This window comes from Anastrepha ludens, chromosome 3, assembly GCF_028408465.1.
Source record: "Anastrepha ludens isolate Willacy chromosome 3, idAnaLude1.1, whole genome shotgun sequence".
Classification (NCBI taxonomy): Eukaryota; Metazoa; Arthropoda; class Insecta; order Diptera; family Tephritidae; genus Anastrepha; species Anastrepha ludens.
In genome coordinates, this window is record NC_071499.1 from 20,659,615 (window position 1) to 20,681,677 (window position 22,063).

Consider the following 22,063-nt stretch of genomic DNA (forward strand, 5'->3'; position numbering starts at 1 on the left):
ATCTCCTCTTTTCAGGAGTTGAGTAGTTGGATCTACACCATGACATTTTTAGAGCCTTGATCCCGGCTTGACTATCGCACAAAATTTAAAATTCTCCCTCGCTGCCACGTTACCTAAGCTAGCAGTATTCGGAAATTTTAAGGAAATACATAAATTGGCTGATTTAGAAAAAATCCCTGCTTCGATTCCCGAATCCATCTTGCAGCCGACTCTATCAGTGAAGACAGAGGTATCAGCTTCGGCGCAGATTTCCCGCCTATTCTAATCCTGCCTAATTGGCGTGATAGCCCAGGCACAACCCTCAAACTCCTGTTTGCGGATAGAGAGGACTGTCCAAAGTTCAGAGAAATACAGGTTTAACTGCCCAAAAATGCTACCATGTCCCTTGAGAGATTGCCTCTAGAGGCCAACCTCCTTTAACCTGACTGCACTTTGAGCAGCGATGGAAACAACGTAAACATTGATGGCAAGTAAGTGCAAAACGACATTCCTTATACTTAGGTGATGCCAATGCATGCAGTTCTTTGCACCCTCTCCAGTTTAGTGATATTATAGCCCTTCCGAAGAGCTTCCTATCAAACCAGGCATCCATACGTTAAAATTGGCAGAAGCACTACGTTGTACTCGTACAGCCAAAGCACGACCTGTGGCTTGAGTCTCCAATTTTTGACCAACATAGATTTGCAGTAGTAGAAAGCTGTGCTGGTCCTCTTTACCCGATTTTCAGTCTGTAGTTTCCAATGGTGTTTGGAATTAAGTATCACTCCAAGATACCTAACTTCCAATTAAAGCAGAAAAACGTGGTTGTTTACTTTGGGAACTCTAAAGTGTGGAGGTTTATATTTTCTGATAAATAGTACCAGCTCCGTTTTGTCAGAGTTTACTGAATACAGCCAATGACCTTTCTAAAATCTCAGGCATGACTGAGGGCAACGGCCCCGATACCATTAGAACCAAGACATCGGTGTTTGCTACTATCTTAGCCCCACCCTTATTTAAGATTGTCAGAACTTCGTCAGTAGCACTTAGCCAAAGCAAGGGTGAAAGTACACCATCCCGCGGCGTCCACCTGTAAACGAATCTAGTGACTTTAGCGCCTTTTACCACCGCATCAACTTCGCTGCTTCCAAGCAAGAGCGAAATTCAAAAAAAGATAGGTCTTTACACCTCTATTCCATGTAATGGTAATGGTAATGGTAATGACCCCCCAGTGGGTCAGGCGTTAGAATTTGCCCGAGGTAAGGTATGCCTGTCAGGGCCGTGCGCAGGACTCACATGGTAAGCTCATTCGAAAAAAACGGCGGCTAAAGCACGTCGAGAGCTACAAAAGTTTATTCTGCTTTAAGTGAAACAACGTGCCGAGATTGATTTTAATGTTGACAACCGTCCACGTGAAGGAAGACCAAAAACCTTCGAAGACGCTGATTTGGAGGCAATTCTCAATGAGCATCCGTGTCAAACGCAAGAAGAGCTTGCTTCAGCATTAGGAGTCACCCGCCAATCCATTTCCAAGCGATTGCATGCTTTGGAAATGATTCAGAAACAGGGGACTTGGGTTCCTTATGAGTTAAAACCAAGGGATGTTGAACGTCGTTTTTTCGCCTGTGAACAACTGCTCCAGCGGCAAAAAACGAAGGGTTTTCTTCATTGCATCGTGACGGGTATGAAAAATGGATTCATTAAAGCAATCCAAAGAAAATAAAGTCATGGAGACTGCCCGGTCATGCTTCTATGTCGTCGCCTTCGCCGAATATTCACGCTGCGAAAGTTATGCTTTGTATTTGGTGGGACCAAGTTGGTGTATTCATTATGAACTGTTAAAACCAAGCGAAACCTTCACTGGGGATCGGGGTATCGACTTCAATTGATGCGATTGAGCCGAGCACTGCGCGAGAATCGGCCGAAATACGCGGAGAAGCATAAAAAAGTGATTCTATAGCATAACAACGCTCGGCCTCACGTTGCCAAACCCGTTAAAACCTTCCTGGAAACACTGAAATGGGAAGTCGTTCCCCAATTGTCATATTCTTCAGATTTTGCGCCGTCCGATTATCACCTGTTCTGATCGATGGCACATGGTCTAGCTGACCAGCAGTTCCATTCATATGAAGACATAAAAAAATGGTTTGATCCGTGGATACCCTCAAAAGACGAACAGTTTTATCGCGACGGTGTACGAGATCTACCAGATAGATGGGGAAAAGTAGTAGCCAGCGATGGGCAAGAGCGTTGGAGAGCGTCCATCAGCCCAAACCATTACCTGTAATGGGAAATTGCTTCGAGTGGCCATACGTAGGCTCAAATTCTCGTATAAGCGTTCGGTCAAGTAAACACGGACGTTTTGAGTGTTTATGAACTGCACAATTGGGAAATTTGTTTCATCAGAAAACACAATGTTAGGAAATTCGCCACGTTCGTGCAAGCGCAACAACTCCTTTGCTCTTTCGCACCGAACTTTTTTTCCTGGGGTGAAAGATCGTGTGCTTTTAGGGACTTGTAAGCCATGACCTTGAGCTCATTTTACAATATCCGAATGCTGTTTTGCGATATTTTCAGTTCTTTGGCCATATTTCTTTCACTGGGACGTGGATTTCGTTCAAGTCGAGCGTTCACTTTCCGACGTTGTTGCGGTTTCTGGCGTTGTTGCGGTTTTTTTTGGTCCACCTCCATAGCGTTTTGCAATGCTACCAGTATGATTGTAACGCTTGCAATACATAAACATTTTATTCACTGTGAGCTGACTGAGCTCACGAACAATGGCTGGTTGTGAATTTCGAGCCAAATATAACGTTTGAATTCCATCACAAAAAAAAAAAAAAATTCGACAAAACTGGGACGCAAATGCTTTTGATGGCTTATAAACAATATATTGAACTGTCATTAGAACAATTTTGACGTTGATGTCGTGTGCTGTTTTACAGATACAAGCAGTGTGAAGTTGGTAACACTTCATATCGTTCACCCTGTAGATTCTACCGCTTTTCTTCCTGCTTGACTGTCCGAGTATATGAATACTTCATTTGTGAATAACTCTCTCGTTTTTATTACCGAAAGTTCCTCTTTTATGGCAGTGACTTTCGCTTGTGGGCAAAAAGTAAGGTGAATTTATTTGTCAAACTTCGCGGGATTAAAATTTCGCTCTAGTTATCTTTTTGATGAGTTGGCAGTACTGTTAGTAACATCTGGGCCAACTTTCATGTGAGTGTCATTATCAGTAATACATTTACGCTTGTGTTTACCAAACGACCAAGAGTGCATTTTTCGATTTTTACAATGTCTGATTTGATTGAGCAGAGAAGTGCCATCAAATTTTGTTTGCGGAATGAAATTTCGGCTGCGGAAACGTTTAGCATACAGAAGGCATTTGGTGATTCGACCATGTCGCAGAAAAATGTTTATAAGTGGTACAAAGACTTCAAAGAGGGTCGGGAACGTGTTGATGACTTGGAGCCTCCGGACGACCATCCATAGACGTCAACAGAGGACCAACACGTCAATAAAGTGAAGGAGTTAGTGCTCAAAAATCGTCGGTTGACTGTTAAAGACCTTACTGAATTGATCGGAATATCAGAAGGATCTGTGAAAACCATTTTGAAAGACCATTTGGGCCTACGAAAGAAAAGTCAAATCTCGTTTGGTACCGAAAACTCTCAATTTCTTGGAAAAAAGTCGTCGCGTTGATGTGTGTGAAACAATGCTTTCAGGCTATCAGGACAGGCTCAAATGCATCATTACGGGAGATGACACTTGGATTTATGCTTACGACCGTGAAACAACCGACCAATCAAGCGAATATCGTGTTAAAGGCGAGGCCAGACCGAAAAGAGCACGTCAAAGTCGTTCAAAAATAAAGGTCATGATGACAGTTTTTTTCGATTTTCGTGGTGTGGTGCACTATGAATTCCTTCCACCTGGCCAAACTGTTAATAAGGAATATTATTTGAGCGTTATGCGTCGTTTACGTGAAGCAATCCGTCTAAAAAGACCAGAATTATGGGCCAACAACTCTTGGTTTTTGCATCACGATAATGCACCGACTCACACTGCACTCGTTCTTCGTGACCATTTCGCCAAAAATTCCACGCATATCGTTCCGCGACCACCGTATTCACCTGATTTGGCTCCGTGTGACTTCTGGCTATTCCCAAAACTCAAGAGACCACTCCGGGGAACGCGTTTCGAGTCGATTGAGGAGATAAAAGCTGAATCGAAGAAAGTGCTGATGGCTATACCGGAAATGGACTATTTGGCATGTTTCGGGGATTGGAAAAATCGTTGGCATAAGTCTAAGGGGATTATTTTGAAGGGGATGAAATTGATTTACAAGAATAAATAAAGATTTTTTATTTTACAACTAAATTCACCTTACTTTTGCCCTGATTGGCTAACTCCGAGTTTATGTTTTAATGGCTACAAAGTTTTGATATTCCTTTTTACTCCTTTACGATATTCTTTACGGCGCTCGGCATTTAATAATTTTGCCCTTTTATTGCCCTATTCATTGCTTTCTTTCTTTCTCTATATTTTCTGGCAAGTTCAGCGCCCGAAAAGCCACATGCAGATTATGCCGATTTTCTAGTACGGGCTTCCATACTTATTCATCTCACAATACTGCATTTTCAATGATAAAGTTCATTCCCCCACAGCTTTTCTGTTTTGCATTACCGTTTCAACTTCGCAAGCTCTTAAGAAAACACCCCGTACATACCCATATTTTATTACCCCCATGTATTGCAACTGTTGCAACAATGCAAAATTTATGCGACTGTTATACCATCAACTCCAATGCCATACAAAGTGTATTCATTAGCCGCTCGAGCGTTGGGGGTGGCATTGATTCCGTTTATGACACCATTTACAACCGCTACGCATTCACTCGTTTATGTGAGTACGTGTGTGTGTGTGCTTGTATGCATTGGTAATTGCCACTGCTGTTGCTGACAGTTGAATGTCGACGGTTGCGCAATGTTGTTGTCACGCTGTCAGCGGCATTTGTCCTACAAAAAATAGGTCATCAATGGCGCGGCGCGTGTGACGGTTACTATGACTGCTTGGCTTTGGCTGTGACTGTGACTGTGACTGTGTGACGGTGACAGTGGTGTTGAGTGACAAGCGCGCCAGGTTGGCGATTGCCAGAGCAGCTGTCAGTGTAATTGCTGTAACAATGAAAACGCCAACAGCGACAGTAGCAATAACAAAATGGTAAAGCGAATGATTGCGTCCACAGCAGCCAATCGTTGCACAAATGAAAACTTTCCCACTGCGCTTTTCGTTTGTCATTTGAACTGTTCAGTTTTTACTTACAAATAAGCACATGTGTTAATGTATGTATGAGAGCGTGTATATGTGTAAGTGCGTGTGTGTGAATGAGCGAATAATATTGTGAAATATTTGTTTATGTTGCTGGCGCATGTGGTGGGCTTCGTGCAAATAACTTTGCATGCAGAGGCTGCTGTGTAGGGATGCATAATTTTTTTTTTTTTTTTTTTTTACTTTATCGCAGCTGCAATGCTTTCAAGATAAATATTTACGTGAAAGGTAGAACTTTTTACACATTTCTCCAACGTTTTTCTATTTAATTTGATTTCGTTTATTTTGGCTTCTGTTGGTGTTTTGTGGGCTTTTGATAAACAAATTTTATTTGCATGCCAATTGAGTTTGTGTGGACAATTTTATGCATATTTCTTTTTATTATGTTGTAAAATAGCTTTGTCATATAATTCCCGGTGCAAAGGGTGGCCGCTGCCGTAGTCGAATGAGTTTACGCAAGACTACAATACCGAAGCGCCTAGATTCGAGATCCACTGTGGGCATGAAACTTCAAATGATAAAAAATCTCCGAGTAAATTTCTGGCACGAAGAAGCTCCTTATAAGAATATCCATCTGTGGATCGGAGTCAGACGGTTTAAAACTGACTGTAGGTACCTCCGTTAGTGGAACAGAAGCAAGACGTACACCACAAATAGGAGCAGGAGCTCGGCTAAGCATCCAACAAAGGGACCCACCCTCGGTTGAGTTGCTTTCAAAAATGTTATAAAATAATTACCTTTCGGTATTTGCTTTTTAAGAGCATTTGCGGAATTTAACTTTATTAAAAAGTCTGCTTCTGATTACCCATCTAAATCCTGGGACAGGTGCATTCTGGGAACCCATTTTTCTGAAGCCTGCTGGACGGTTTCTCTGTCTCACGATGGGCTGAGTTGATAATCGTTTTGAGGTTCTAAACTGTTTCTAATTATACTGATCGTCTAGGTTTCTGATGTAATGCAAACATTCGAAGTTGAGTTGGCTAATAAAGAAGAAGACAAGGTTTCCGCTACAAGGATTCTATGGACTACGAGTATTATTGCAATTTACTACATAACCTCATTTACGGGCACAAGATACGCAGAGACACTAAATTGAACCCGGCTCCATATAAGGTGCATCGAGAGAGCCGGATTAGATGATGGGTAGAGAGGTCACAAAAGACCTTAAAGTCAAGGTGCAAATCTGCCCTCTTTTTCATTTAATTTAATTTCACATACTCTCTTTATAAATCATTTCTTTTAGGTCATCCATAGATTTGTTGTGACAGCTTCTTGTGATTTTTCCACATTTACCGCTAATATTTTTTTTTTGTCGGAACAGACTAGCAAGTACAGCTCTCAGACACAATTACGTCCATTGTACTGCACTCGGGTTCCCTTTTTATCTTTCTTTAAATCTAAGCGACCTCCGAAGAAATCTGAATAGATCTTGTGGTGCCAAGGAGCCAAGGTGGTCGCTTCTTAACACATCATTGCCAAAGACCTCAAGCCTGATTCGAGCGAAGGCGGGGATGAGATGACCACCTTTTCCATTTGCTTTGCATATAGAAAGTCGGGCATGACAGGTAACATCAATTTTGTCCATTTGCAGTCTTTCTCAGCCTGCCAAGCTTGCTCGTGGGTTAGAGTAACCCGTTCGCTAACCGCAGCTTTCATGGCTGCAGAAGAGAGTGGCAAAATGGGCTCCGGGCCAAGGAAGTAGGCCTCAGAGTCCATTCTGGCTAAATAGTCAGAGATCTCGTTACCCGCGATACCCACGTGTCTCAAAACCCATGTTAGCATCAGGCTTTTAGGTCTACCGACATAGTTCAGCCTGGGTATAGGACTCGACTACCCTTGAAGTGGTTGGGGAGCTGTCTAAGGCCATGAGCGCAGCTGGACTGTCGCTGTTGACACATATAGATCTGCCTCTCCATCGGTTTTCCACAACAAAGTTCATCGTTTCTTGAACCGCATACACCTCCGCTTGAAACACAAATACATGCATTCCAAGAGCAAAGTCTAGTTGTGTCCTGCTGGATTCCACGTAGACCCCAGAGCCAGAGTCGTGCTCCGTCCTGGAGCCATCCGTGAAAATACGAAAACAGTGTTTGCGGGCTCATTTTCAGAGTTTGACCACATTTGAGCCTCTGGAAGCAACACACGGCCCAGCACGACTCTGGATGACATGGAGTTAAGGGGTATGGCGAGGATCGTTGGATGTGTCTCAGCATGCAGATGACCTTCAAGGGCTTTCCTTGAATGAAAACATCAAGTGGTGGTAGAGACTAACCTCTAATATTACTGTTTATATGGTTGCAAAACGAAGTACCTCTTGCCATCAAACAAACAGTCGGCACACTCGCGTATCGGCACCCACGTCTCTGATTATGATTTATAGGTTGTAAAGGGCTTCGTATATTTAGGAACCAACATTAGCACCAATAACAATGTCAGTTTTGAAATCTAACGCAGAATATCTTTTGCCAACTGGTGCTACTTAGCAAGCAATTGAGAGTTAGAGTCCTCTCACGACGTTACAAACTAACACTCTGCAAGGCACTCATTATGCCCGTCCTAACGTATGGCGCAGAAGCTTGGACAATGACAACATCTGATGAGGCGTCCCTTGGAGTATTTGAAAGAAAGATAATGCGGAAGATTTTTGAGCCTTTGCACGTTGGTGATGGCGAGAACGGCGAGTATCGCAGACGATGGAAAAATTAGCTGTATGAGCTTTACGGCGACATAGACATAGGGCAGCGAATAAAGACACAGGGGCTACGTTGACTGGGTCATATCGTCCGAATGGATACAAACGCTCCGGCTTTGAAAGTATTCGATGCGGTACCAGCTGGTGGTAGCAGGGGAAGAGGAAAGCCTCCTCTGCGTTGGAAAAATCAGATGGACAAGGACTTGGCTTCACTTGATGTATGCAACTGTAGTCGGTTAGCACGAGAAAGAAACGATTCACGCGCTTTGTTAAACTCGACCAAAATCGCTAAAGCGATAATCACGCCAATTAAGAAGAAGAAGAAGAAGAAGAAAATAAGAAGTTTTGGATCAATAGTGGCTGGTGTCACCAAAGGCCACTCTCTAATGGGAACAAACGAGACACGTATGGGATTTCTCTCCAATAGCTTCTGTCGTTACGGCTGGAACGAGGAGGAAGTGACAATTTTTGCACGGTTTCCCTCCCACTATCCTCTCCTCGCCGGAACGCGACATCGATGTCTAGACTCTTACTTCTTAGGATGTCTAGCAGACTTGGCATCTGATGCTAACCGCAATATTTCATCGTCTCACAACATTGGGAATTAGAGAAGGTATTTGAGGCAACACGCTGAAAGGAGTATCACACAGAAGTAAAAAAAGGAATATCACACAAAAGTGAAAGTACAAAAGTACAAAAAGTAAAATATTGTTAAAAATCTGTCGACTGCCAAACCAAAGAGCGTTTGATCAATTTTACTTGCTTTCTTCAGCTTTGACATTTCATGCCACTACATTTCTTTACGCCTTAAGGATTTCGAGTGGACTCTGCTGCATATATCGAGGGTCTAGAGACATTATTGTAACCCTGGATTGATAATATATGCGCTGACAGCCCATGCACCTTTCTGCAAGACTCTGTTGCTTCACAGGAAGCAATGGCGACACAGGATTGGCTGGCTGAAAATTTCCATGATCACATAGTTGTTGAGCGTGAAACCTATAAGCATCCTTATAACACCATTTCTTCTCTGAAGGCTGCAATTGATACCGTTATGGCCAATATGAATAAAGAGCATTTGATTCGGGCATGCAAGCGCTTGCCGACCCGGATCGAGGAGGTTGCTGCAGCCAATAGTAATTTTATTGAATGATTTTATTCATATATAATAAGTTAATATTGTGTAAAAAATTCGTGAAGTTTCTTTAAATTTTGTTCAAAATAAACCCTAATTAGTTCTACTCTTAAGTTGTCCTCAAATGCCGCATGCACCCTGTATATAGCCATTCATACCACACATAAAATATTTACACTAAAAAGTTTGCGGTTGCATATTTTCTAGGCTTCACACTCAGCTCATCTTGCCGGCAGCTATTTTTTGCTAGAATTACTTTTTTCAACTTCGTCCATGCAAAAGCGTGCATTTTTAAAACGAAATTAATTGGGCGTGCCATTGATTAATTTTAAATGAATTTAAATATTGTTAGTATTCGCTTGAACGTGCAAAATATGTTAATTAAAATACGCGCAGATCAACGCTTTTGGGCGTAAAAAGATTAATTTGCATGAAATATTTGCTCACTTTTTCACAAAAGCTCAATGCACCAATGCTTGTCCATGCATAAAGGGTGATTCACGTCAAATGTTATTTTGACGAGAATGACTTTTTTTCGCTTTAGATTAAAAGCCTATATCCGGAAAATCAAATGAGATGCCTTACGTTTGGACACCTTTGGCGAGTATTTTTTACTTTATTTTAAATTTATTTGAGGCAAGCATCTCGTTAGTTAAAAGAAGTATGCAGGATTTTTAATTAAAATTCACACTTCTAAGGTAGAATGTAAAAAAAATTAAAAAACAAATTCGAAAATTATTAATTAGAAATGCGCTATGCCATAAAAAGTAAAAGTGTCTGGCGCGTACACCCTTTTCTGGGTATTTGGCTGAACTGCTTCTCCTATTTGAGTTATGCGTCTATTCTACAAATGAAGTGATTTATAATTCATACCGCCTCCGAACGGCAGATGGTTGGCATGGAGCAATACTATAAGACAATTTACGGGTCTCATCTTAGTTCAATTATGCAACAGTAAGACCAAAAGAGGTTCCGTGTTTTGCTTTCACATATAAAAAGCTTCGCGTTATTTATGAAATTTGTACCACTGTGCGCCATGACGATATCAATTGGTCGCCTAATAGCTGGGAATTGATACTGTCGCACATTTTTAAGATGTTGCTAAAGATCAATTTTTTTTTCCTTGTTCACTCCTCTCGGGAGCATAGAGCTTCGACAAGACTCTTCCACCGTACACGGTTCTGTTTTGTTGTTTTTGCACCGCCCCATGAGATGTCGACATCTGCTAGTTCGCGCAGCATTGACCTTCTCCAAGTGTTTTTGGTCGACCGTGACCTCTGCTCCCTTGCGAGTTCCAGCCCAGTGCCATTCTCGTGATGCTATCTGGTGGTTTTCTCAATGTGTGTCCTATCCATCGCCACTTTCTGCGTTTGATTTGCCTGCAGATCAATACTATGCAGATTAAACTGATCGACAAAAATGGACTCTTAATTTCTCATATGGCCTTATTTGTTGTTTTTTTTTTTTCAATTTATTTTGACTTCCTAAGGGGGATAGCAGGTGTGACAGGAACTTTAAAAAGGGTGATCAGATTGAAGGAACTTCTTCCAATAGGATCCCATGAGACTACTGTCAAACTAAATATGTATTTTTTTTTGTATTCATTCACATTTAATTATAGAAAGACTTATGTCTCAAATCGTACAACTGTATTACGAAAATCGACGCTCTGTGAAAAGTACTCAGCGCGCGCTCAGGCCAACTTATGGAGTACAGCGAGGAGCCCCATTTTTGGCTTAACGGCTACGTCAATAAACAAATTTCAAGGACAGCTATTAGATCCATTGAAAACAACCATTTGGTATATCCTATGGATTGGAGGAATCAGCGGCCTGTACGAGGTGTGTTCAAAAAATTAGGGGAATTTTAATTTTTCTCAAAAATATTTAGTTATTCATCAATTTCTACTTTATCTCCTTCAAATTAGTCCCCCCCAGCGCCAGTCAGGGTTTTTTCCAATTCTGGAAACAGTTCTGGTATGTACTTTTTGGTATGTCCTTGAGCTCTCTCAGCGATTCGGTTTTTAGCTGCTCAATCGTCGCAAAACGCCGTCTGAGGCATGATAACAGTGTTGTTTTTGGCCAAATAATCTCTCACAATCAAAGATGAGGGAGCAGCTGCATTATCATGATGAAAAAGCCATGCTTTTTTTCCAAAATCCCGGCTGTTTTTATCGTATTGCTTCACGCAAACGTCGCATAACTTCAAGGTAAAACTTCTTATTTACCGTACGACCTTGTAGAAGGAACTCCTGATGCATTACGCCATGCTAATCGAAGAAAAGAGTGAGCAAAACCTTGATATTTAATCGAACTTGGCGTGATTTTTTTCGTCTTGGCTCTCCTGGACTCTGCCATTGGGATGGTTGGGCTTTGGTTCCGCTGTCATAAACATATACCCATGTTTTGTCACTAGTTATGACCCTTTGAAGCAAATCCGGATCATCGTTGACATCATTCAACAATTCCTGAGCGATGCTCGTGCGACGTTGTTTTTGGTAAAAATTCAGCAATTTTGGAACAAACTTTGCTGCCACACACTTCATGCCCAAAATTTCTGAAAAGATTGCAGGGCATGAGCAGACCGATATGCCAACATTCTCAGCAACTTCTCTAATTGCGATTCGACGATTATCTATAATAAATTTTCTTCACTTTCTCAACATTTTCTAGGGCGTCCAGAGCGAGCGTCGTCATTCACATCTTCTCGACCGTCTATGAAAAACTTAACCACTTGAAAACATTTTTTTGACTCAGGGTACTCTCACCGTATGCCACTGTCAACATTTCAAGTGTTTTTGAGCATTTAATTCTATTTTTACCACAAAATTTGATGCAACTTCTTTGATGCATTTTTCCGCAGAAAATCGCCGAACACGCAAAATACTTGTCTTATTTATGCCTCTCACAAGCAAACTCAAACCGTGAACATATCTTCGAGACGAGTGCACCAATCGAAAGTCGACTGTAAGTAGCTCAAGAAATTTAAAAATTCACCTTATTTTTTGACCATACCTCGTATGTACATATTTCTTCAAAGACGAGAGTAGCGCCAACAATAAATGGCGAACGCTATCGCGCCATGATAAACGACTTTTTGATGTCGGAGTTGATGTTGAAGTCCGTGATCTCCACAACATTCGGTTCCAACAAGACGGCAGATGGCGCTACTTGCAATACAGCCCGTGAAGCAATGGGACTGCGCCTCGTCGTTGCGTCGTTATCGCTCGTCACGGACCAGTGGACTGACCACCAAAATCGTGTGATATCATGATATCACACCTTTAGACTTTTATTTGTGTGGGTATGTAAAGTCTAAATACTTTGTGGATAAACCAGCTTCGTTTGAGGCATTTGAAGCCAACATTGCTAAAGATATTCACGAGATACCGACCGAAGTGCTCCAGTGCGTCATTCAAAATTGGTGTTTACGGATGGTCGAATTATGGCGCAGTTGCGGTTAACGAAAGGAATTGAAAGGGATTACCTTTAAAAATAAATGTCAGGAATGGTTCTGCACAAAAATAATAAAGATTGCCCAGTCAGTTTGAAATTTCGTTGATTTATTTCAATTTGAAATCCGTTACCTCTAAATTGATCACTTGTGCTTATATACATCAGCTTCTGTTTCAATGTCCATTTTTATCTGTAAGATTTCAGTCTCGTCAATGCCTTTACTGTTAGGAATTTCGGAGGTACGTTGAAGTTGTAGGTAAAGCGGACCCCTCTTGTAAAGGGTTTTACAATAAGAGGTGTTATTCCCGTAAAAGATCAATGGTTTTGTTGCTTGTGTGGCACGTAGCGCCGTCTTGTTGAAAAAAAAAAACGATCAATACCATCCAATTTCGGCCATAAATAATCGTAAATCATTTCTCGATAGCGCAATCCATTCACCGTAACTGTTGCTTCAGTTTCATTTTCGAAAAAGTAAGGTCCAATCACTCCGCCGGACCATAAGCCGCACTAAACAGTCACACGTTGAGGATAGAGAGGCTTCTCAGCAATAACTCTTGGATATGTTGTATTCTGAGCCCCAGATCCGACAATTTTGCTTGTTGACGAAGTCACCGAGGTGGAAGTGGAAATAGGCCTCATCACTCAAGATGATTTTTCAATGTAATTACGGATAATTTTCATGCATTTCAACGACTCAATCAGCACAGACACGACATTGCTGATGATCGGCCGGCTTGAGTTCTTGTGTTAACTGGACTTTATAAGCCTTAACTTATAAGCCTAAGACCCAAATCTTTATGGAAAATACGGTGTAATGACGTTTGTGGAAAGCCCAATTCCAAGGAACTACGAGGAATGGACAAACCTTGGTTTTCTTCAACACTTTCGGCTACAACAGCAATATTTTCGATTTTCGGATATTCTTGAGCGACGTGCACAGGTTTTATTCTTCACATCACTAACTTCTCCCAATAGCTCGAAATTCGAATTTGTTCACCAATTTCTGTATTGCGGTCGACAAGGTGATTCACGATGACCCAAAAACCGACCCGAGTTTTACGAACCGTCTCTGCCAAATTTTCACCAGGTTTATAGTGAATTTTAATAATTTCAATGCGTTGTTTAAGCGCGTATCGCTCGATTTTTTTTTAATGACAGCTTCAAAAGCGACATCTACCGAAATAGCAGATATTCAAAATAACACCTGTTATTGGCAAACCCTTTAGTTGATAGTCAAAGCTTCTTTGCCCCTTTTCTATGACCTATGCTAACCAGAGTTGAATTGACTGCCGCAAAGCGCGGCCTAACCGAGCAAATTTCAAAATAAATATTTTCTACTTTTTCATAAAAAGAATAGTGAATAATACGAAAAGAGCTGAATTGAATTTCGAAGAATAATTTCTGCTTCAAAACTGTTTATCAATCAACCTCAAAATATTTGTAGGCGAATGTTAGTAAATGGGCGGCGGGTGACGGGCGGCAAATACAATAGGAATATACCGTTAAAAAATTGTTAGTAAAGAGAGAGTTTCAATCAGTTTTGTGCTAAATGGTAGCAGACAGACAAAGCAGCACACAAACACATGCACACGAGCACACACACACACGCACACGATTTTTCGCAAACCGCAAATAATGAAAATTAAAATTTAATAAAAAATGGCAAGGGATAAAGGGAAACATAAAGTATAAAAGCTCGCCAAATAGGTCCCTGTCCGAATCAGACTCAACTGTAATAGTAACAGTAATGGTAAGAGCAAATGTTAAAGCAACAACAACAATTACCACATAAAGAATTGGTTGTGTTTTATGTGCATTGCGGTTGACGTTGAACAATGTAATCTTGGAAGCACACGCGTTTCCCCAAGTGACCGCAGCCGACCGCAACAAATGCAGGACAAAATCACGCACACGCACACGCACACAGGCGCAGCAGCAAAGCTTTACACACACAAGGGAAAGCGAAATAATGGAGAACGAAATGTGCGCTGAGTAATGTTGAGTGCCCATTGGTGTGCATTTGTATGTGCAATGCAACGGCGCACACGCATAAATATGCAACAACAACAACAAAAAAGCATATTTTCAAAACTCATTTAAACCCATATTTGCACATACTCACACGCACGCACACACACACACACACACACGCATACTCACCTCATAGGAGCCGGCCGTATCTAGAATGTCCAGCGTCAGGCTAACGCCGGCAATTGAAAAGTTGCCTTGATGCATTTCCTCGATGGTCCTTTTGTATTTGGTGCTAAATGTGTTGTATAGAAATTGTGTGATTATAGAGGTTTTGCCAACTTTAGCCGCACCCATAACAACGATTTTATGACGTGCGTTTGCTGGTCCAATGGCGTCATCCACGGCATTGTTGCGTCCAACTCTGCAATGATGTAGCAACCAGAAAAAAGCGGAGAGAATAAAAATGTGTTATTGAAATGGTAGTTATAAAAAATATTTCAAAAAAAAAAAAATGGAAATAATGGCAAGAAAAATATGAGCAACAACTTGTACAACATGTCACAGTTAAATAATGGATCAGCAAACGGCAAAAAGTACATGGATGCCGGGCGGCTAGAATGGTTCGATACGCGGGTATGCAGCAAAGCGCTACGCCTCTGAATGTCACAGGCCAGGATAAGCCACCTCTATTTTCCTTTTAAACCACTTTGTGTGTGAGCGCACGACAAGAAAAAAATGGGCACGGCGGCGGGTTGTGCTAGGCGAGTGGTTTAAATTTTCTAATTAAATTGTGGCAAAATGATTTATGATGGTGCCAAAGTTTCGCGGTCTTGTCAGCGATGTCAGTAGTAGCGGATGTGTGGGCAAGCAGCAAATAAATGCGTAGGCAAGCTATATCCAAAGAGCTGAAGGTGAGATGGCTCTGTGTGGCAAATTCAATTAAAATGGTAAATGTGCGCTAAGCGCGCTTAAATCTTTTGGGGAATTAGAAGAAAAATGTAATTATGTGTGTGTGCGAAATGGGTGTTTCAATACTGCAATTAGCAGACTGGATAATCGGCGAAAGGTGGCGAGGACTTCAAATTAGCGTCTGCAGTGATAGCCAAGCTGCTCCAAAGGGCCTAGAAACCGCTGGCTGGCAACTCTTTCAAAGTGGTCCGGGAATGTAAGTCGAGTCTTAACTCCTTTACAAGGTTGGATTAGCGTGTTCTTGTGTGGGTACCGTGACAGCGTGGTATTGAAGGCAACGAACTGGCTTATGCATGTCTCATCAATTGCAGCGTGCAATCGCCTTGGAGCCAATTTTAGGGCCAGGTTAGGTTAGATTATGGTGGTAGTCGGTCTGTACGACCAACTCACTTAGACCTTACAGGTCCATTGTGATACCACTGTGCTACGCGCCAACCTCATTTATCTTCCTTCGTGGAACCATTTTATTGCTCTTATGAAACGTAGTATTGATGCCAACACCACGCCAGACAGTTCTGTAAGAGAATTAAAAAAATATTTATCTAGACAACCTGCTCTGATTTTAGCTGGGGCTGGACAATTGCAAAGGAAGTGCTCGACTGTTTCTTCCTCTTCCTCATCTCTGCAACTTCTGCAATATTCATGGGAGAAAACTCCTAGTTTCGAGGAATGCCTGCCAAATAGACAGTGACCGTTTAAACAAGTCACGACCTTCGAGCTTTTGTCTTTTGAGAGACTGAGCAATTCCTTTGTTCTTTTCTTTCCAATGGTACTTTTATCACTGGGCAGTTGGAAAGCAGTACCTTTTCTGGCTAGCTCATCAGTTTTACAGTTTCCCTCAGTATCTCTATGTCCCGGAACCCAAGTAAGACTGACCTTGAATACGTCACTTTGATAAGCATACTGTCTGACATTGAGAGGGTTTAAACTTAGAACCCTCATCCTAATGTGTTTCTCCACCATAGGTTCCAGACCTTTAAGCATAAACGATGTCAGGCTTATGGGGCTGAAACTTTTTGATAAAGCGTAGTTGTCCCTGCCTGGCTTTGGAACAAAGACAACTTTCACCAAACATCACGATAGCGTGCACAAGACATGCCGTAAAGATTATTTTCAGAAGTTGTTGGAGCATGATTGGGTAAAAGCCATCGGGTCCTGGGGAGTTAAAGTTTTCGAAAAACGAGAAGGCGAACCTTATCGTTTCCTCGTTAACTATTCTAGATGCAATGAACCAATCACGTCTGCTGGTAATTAAACCGATAGAGCTTTGACCAACAACATTCCAGGAGCCAGGGAAATGTGTTGAAAAAAGAACATCGTACACTTCTGATTTTGAGTCCGTATAAGTACTATCAGTTTTGAGCAGTGAGCCCAGCCTAGCCATCCGGTCTATTTGGAGAACCTTGCATAGCCGTGCTGAACTCTTCCGTTCCTCCAGTTCACTGCAGAGGGTTCTATAGGAGTTCAATTTAGATGATCTAATTTTCTTTCTATATTCCTTCCTCCGTTTACGGTACGCAGTTCGTTCCCTTCAAATTGAGTTTTTAAAGCTCCTGGAAGTTCTCCGGAGCTTCGAGAGTTCGGCGTTCCACCAAGTTCGCCTCGTTATTGTTCGGAGTTTGAGAACATCAAGGATTTTATGTGAGATCCTCATAACGTGTCCAATCCGCTTTTCGGGGATTACGGCCTGCTAGGGTCGAGGTTGTCTTGACCGCAAGCCTAAACTCTATATAACGATGGTCAGACAGGGAATTCAGTACTTTCCAACCAGTGATATGATCAGATATTTTATCGTTAGATAATGTCATATCAATCACTTCCTGCCGTCTGATGGTTATAAAAAACGTGCTGGTGCCAATGTTCTGTATAACCAGGCGAGATGACAGAATGAAGACCATGAGTTTATGCCCCCTGAAGTCGCATCCCACAATTAGACCTAATCCCATGGACTCCCTCGTAAGGGAAGGGATAATGGAGTCGCAAGGAAAATATGTCGAGACGACGATTGTCTCTACCTCTTTCCCCTCTAATCGATACCCTTAAAAGGCCCTAGAGGGTGGTAGCAAAATCCCTAGAGGAGGAGTAGGCTACGACCCCTGATGGGTCAAATTACGGAGAACAGTTCATAGCTACGCTATACGGTCACCATAGCCATGATGATCCACAGTGTATGTATTGTTTGGAGAATGATGATGGTATGGAACATTTCTCTGCTGCTGTCCGGCTTTCGCCAGATTTAGATGGCACATTCTTGGGATGGATGTACTGAAAAAGGACGAGCTACATTCTCTTTCCCTAGGCAATATTCTCCTTTTCCCTAAGATTATTAAAAAAATTTAGGAAGTTTGAAGAGGAGTATGGAATCGCGTCTGTTTCTTCCTATCCTTTAAATGAGCAATATTATCTTAGTGTGTTGAAAATGTACGTTCATCTACAATTCGATTCCATACATTTCAACCGGTGCTCCTCTTTTTGAGACAACAATGGGTGAATTCTGCTGATGTGGGCACGTCACTATTTACTGGATACCAGTACACAAAGAAATAGAAGGAAATGATGAGCTCGCTGTGGCTGCTATTCGCCTGCCGAGATTGAGCACTTCAGTCATATACCCAACACTCTTCTTTCTGAAAACGGTGCTGAATGAGGAACTAGCTCTGCAAACACTGTCGATATAGGATCACTCAACCTTGTACAAAACTGCCAAAGTTAAGCTACGGACTTGAAATACGAAAACTATAAACTTTATTTTTTCACTCTCTAGAAAAGACTGCAAAATATTGGTTGAAGTACTGACGGCACAAATTCTCTTTAGTCCTGTAACGCATGAAACAAAGCGAATGCTAGGGCTACTTTGGGACATCTACTTAGCTACTGCCCTGCTCTTTGAAGGATTCAACAAATATGCTTAGGATCAACATTTTTCCTCCTTCAAGAATATTGCTGACAAAAGGCTGAACGGCTTGTTAAAATTCGTGCAGACGTGCATTAAAAATAACATAAAATAATAATTCGACATCGAGTATGCAGCACAGGTAACGCAATGGATCCTTGAGATCTTTTTACAGATCAGCCAGCACTACCTAACCTAACCTAAAAACCTTTACTGATATCCCATTAATATCAATCTTTCGGTTTTTGAATGATTTGATCATTTGTAGCAGGATAAACTCGTACCTATCCGAAATCGTTCTCGACATACTTAACATACTTAGGAATCAAAGAAAGCTAATTGCATAAATTTCTCTAAATTTATGGCTAAGTAGATCTCCTTTAAGAGGAGGAAACAACTAACGTCTCCTACTTGGAAAATAACGTCAGTTGGTCGATATCTGCATTAGATGAAACTTTTCGTCAATCTTGTTCAGTAAGCAGGAAGAGAAACAAGAAAACTCTACAATGCCGCAAAGCTTTCAAAGACAACAAAGGGTTGGGATTGCTATCGAAATAGTTTCAATACGTTTAAGAGGCAAATAAAGAAAGCAAAGAGAGAATCTTGGAGGGCACATTTGAGATTTCAAGACTTAGAAAATGTCTTTCGAAGGAACCCTACAAACCAAGCTCTTTGCAAAGATCGGATGGCAGCTTCAAAAAAAACCAGGCAGAAAATACTTGAATATCTCACGCATATATACTTCCCTGGATGCAAATAATGGACGAATATATTACAAAGTTCTAGCCTTTCTGAAATTCAGATAGATGAAATTACAAGGGAGATTATCTGTGAGACTAAGGTAATCTGGGCAGTAAACTTCTGCCAACCCTACAAGCAGGAGGACCGGCCGGAATTATACCAATGATACAACAGTCAATGGGAACAATTAATTCATTGTTAGTTAAAATCTTTAGGGAATCCCTATTTTCAGTATATATCCCTAATTTATGGAGAGAGGTCAGGGTGGTCTTTATTCCCAAAGCAGGGAAACCGAGAACCATAACACTGCGAAAGATTTCAAACTAATTAGTCTTTCTCCGTCTTTACTCAAATACTGATTGATCTACACATAAAGAGAAATTTCTTGAAAATAAGGAATCTACTATGGCAGCTTTTGTGGATATCTAAGAAGCGTAGACCAATCTTGATGTGAAATCGATAAATTTATCGGTGACGAACATAGGTTCGAACGAAAAGATTATTCGATGGATAGACAATACGCTAATCACCACGAACTCAGGTGTTACTAGTCTAAGAAAAACAGTTACCAGAGGAACTTAACAGATGGGGCTATCTCTCTGCTTATTACCATGACCAAGAAATGTATTAAGATAGTTGCTTATGTCTACGATGTAGTCATCATCGGGCTCATGCAATCAGCGATAAAGGAACTCTCTAAGTAGGCGAGAGCTCAACGATCCAATGGTTAACCCAGCCAAGACTGAACTAGTTCTGTTTACTAGACGATATAAAATACCAAGTTTTCAGTTACCGTCTATACTCGTAGGAGGAGTAACACTAACCCTATCGAACGAAGCCAAGTACCTCGGCATAATTCTGAACTCAAAGTTTTTTTGGAAAAGGAACGCCGAGGAAAGGATGAAGAAAGCTTGTAACGTCCTCTTTATCTGTAAGAGGAAATTTGGCAAAAAATGGGGCTTGAAACTATATATCAATCATTGGGCGTACAATATGATCATCAGACCCATTTTGACTTATGCAGCTTTCGTGTGGTGAGAGGCGGTGCAGACACTATCCTACCTAAAGAATCTCATAAAAGTCCAACGATTAGCTTGTGTAGGAATAACAGGTGCGCTCCGATCGACGCCTGAGGCGGCACTGGAAGTGATCTTACGTATTCCAGAAAAGAAAAGAAACCATGCACGGTCATGCATCAGCACTACCATCTGTGAAACACTTGCAAGATGCATCGAAAATAGACTATCTGGTTCCCAAGATATATCTGAAAAAAGACTATAAAATAAGAGTACCTGACAGGAAGTATTGGCAGACCATAGTTATATCAGATGATATACTGACGGCTCAAAGATAGGCAATGCTACTGAATCGGAAGTGTACTCAGAACAATTATCCTTAAATTGCTCTTTTAGATTGCCAGACCGATGCAGCGTCTTCCAAACTGAGATCTACGTTATAAACAAAGCAGCAAGAATGATGAGACTAAGGAACTTATCTTCGGAAAACCTTACCATTTTTGTTGATAGTCAAGCACCGATCAAGGCACTGACCTCAACATACATCAATTCAAAATGTGTTAAAGAATTCAACAACACACCATCACACTTTCATGGTTCCCGGCTACGCTGCAGTGGAGGGCAATGTAGTGTGTGAAATAAGTGCGTAATGAAAGGCTCTGGCTTGACCTTCAGTGAGCATAGAGGGCATTCCTCTAAACGAACTATGCGTTGCGATTGACCTAAGCGTAATCGCGGAAAGAAATCGAAAGTGATCTCTGACTACTAACTGCCGGATCTTCAAAACGCTCTGGCCAAAACTGAATTTGAAAAGGACAAAATGTCTGCTTGGATTCGTTCTCACAGGTGTTATAACAGGTCACTGGTATTGCTGGCACCCTAGCCAGCAGAATGGATGCATGAGGTGTGGAGATGAAGAAGAAATTAAGTCGGTACAATACCTCCTATGGCTATAATAACCTACTTAACATACAGGGTTTGATTGAAAAGTAAGGAGTCTTCCCGCGCGGAGCGTCTGCCAAGCGATCAACCGAATCGACTGGTGGGGGAAAATGATCGTTGGACCTTCCCCTTCCACAAGCAACCGGTCCCAGTTTGCTGGCAACAGCGGTGCAGTCAACATCGTTCCGCGCGTGAAAGCTGTTTTAAAAGTGTGTTAGGATTTTGCAGTGGCGAAAATGCAGCGATCGTTGGAGCAACGTTACTCGATCAAATTTTTCGTAAAGCTAAACAGTTTATACCTCCAGGAAGCACTGTAAACGCGGCATTTTACAAAGAAGTGGACCTTCGGCTGAAAAACCGCGTCGCCCGGGTTCGGCCCGACCTACTCAACAATTGGACCCTTCATCACGACAATGCGCCGGCGCACACCGCCTTCCTCTGCACCTCTGCATTGACCAAGATGGGGGTTCTGGTGCTTCTCCACCCTCCCTACAGCCCAGATCTGTCCCCTCCGGACTTCTTCTTGTTCCCGCGCCTGAAAAGAATGCTGAAGGGGAGGCGTTTCGACTCCATCGAGGCGATCCAAAAAACTGTGAAAGCCGAATTGAACGCGATTACGGCGGATGAGTTTAAAAAATGTTTCGAGCAGTGGAAAGACCGCTACCAGCTGTGTATTGACGCTCAAGGGTCCTATTTTGAAGAATATTAGTTGTATAAGCCAAAAGGTATAATAAAACTGCTTAGAAAATAAGGCTCATTACTTTTCAATCAAACCCTGTAGTTACATATGTTCGGTACGCGATGGTTCCTTACTTGATACTATGCTCAGATTTACTCGAATTTATGCTACAGTCTTTTAAATGAAAAAAGGTTTCGTTAGTATTTACCTCGTTACTTTTAGAATAAATATATGATCCTATGCAAGTTTTCCCTGATTGC

At 41.7% G+C, this 22,063-nt stretch overlaps 1 protein-coding gene across 1 annotated transcript in view; it reads right to left on the reverse strand.

The window, feature by feature from the left end:
- LOC128857118 (ras-related protein Rap-2b) overlaps positions 1-22,063 on the reverse strand; it is a 143,060-nt gene that overhangs the window by 24,127 nt on the left and 96,870 nt on the right. The window contains exon 3 of the mRNA XM_054092694.1: positions 14,753-14,984. Within this exon, the coding sequence (XP_053948669.1) occupies positions 14,753-14,984 (232 nt within the window). The remainder of the gene's footprint in view (positions 1-14,752; positions 14,985-22,063) is intronic.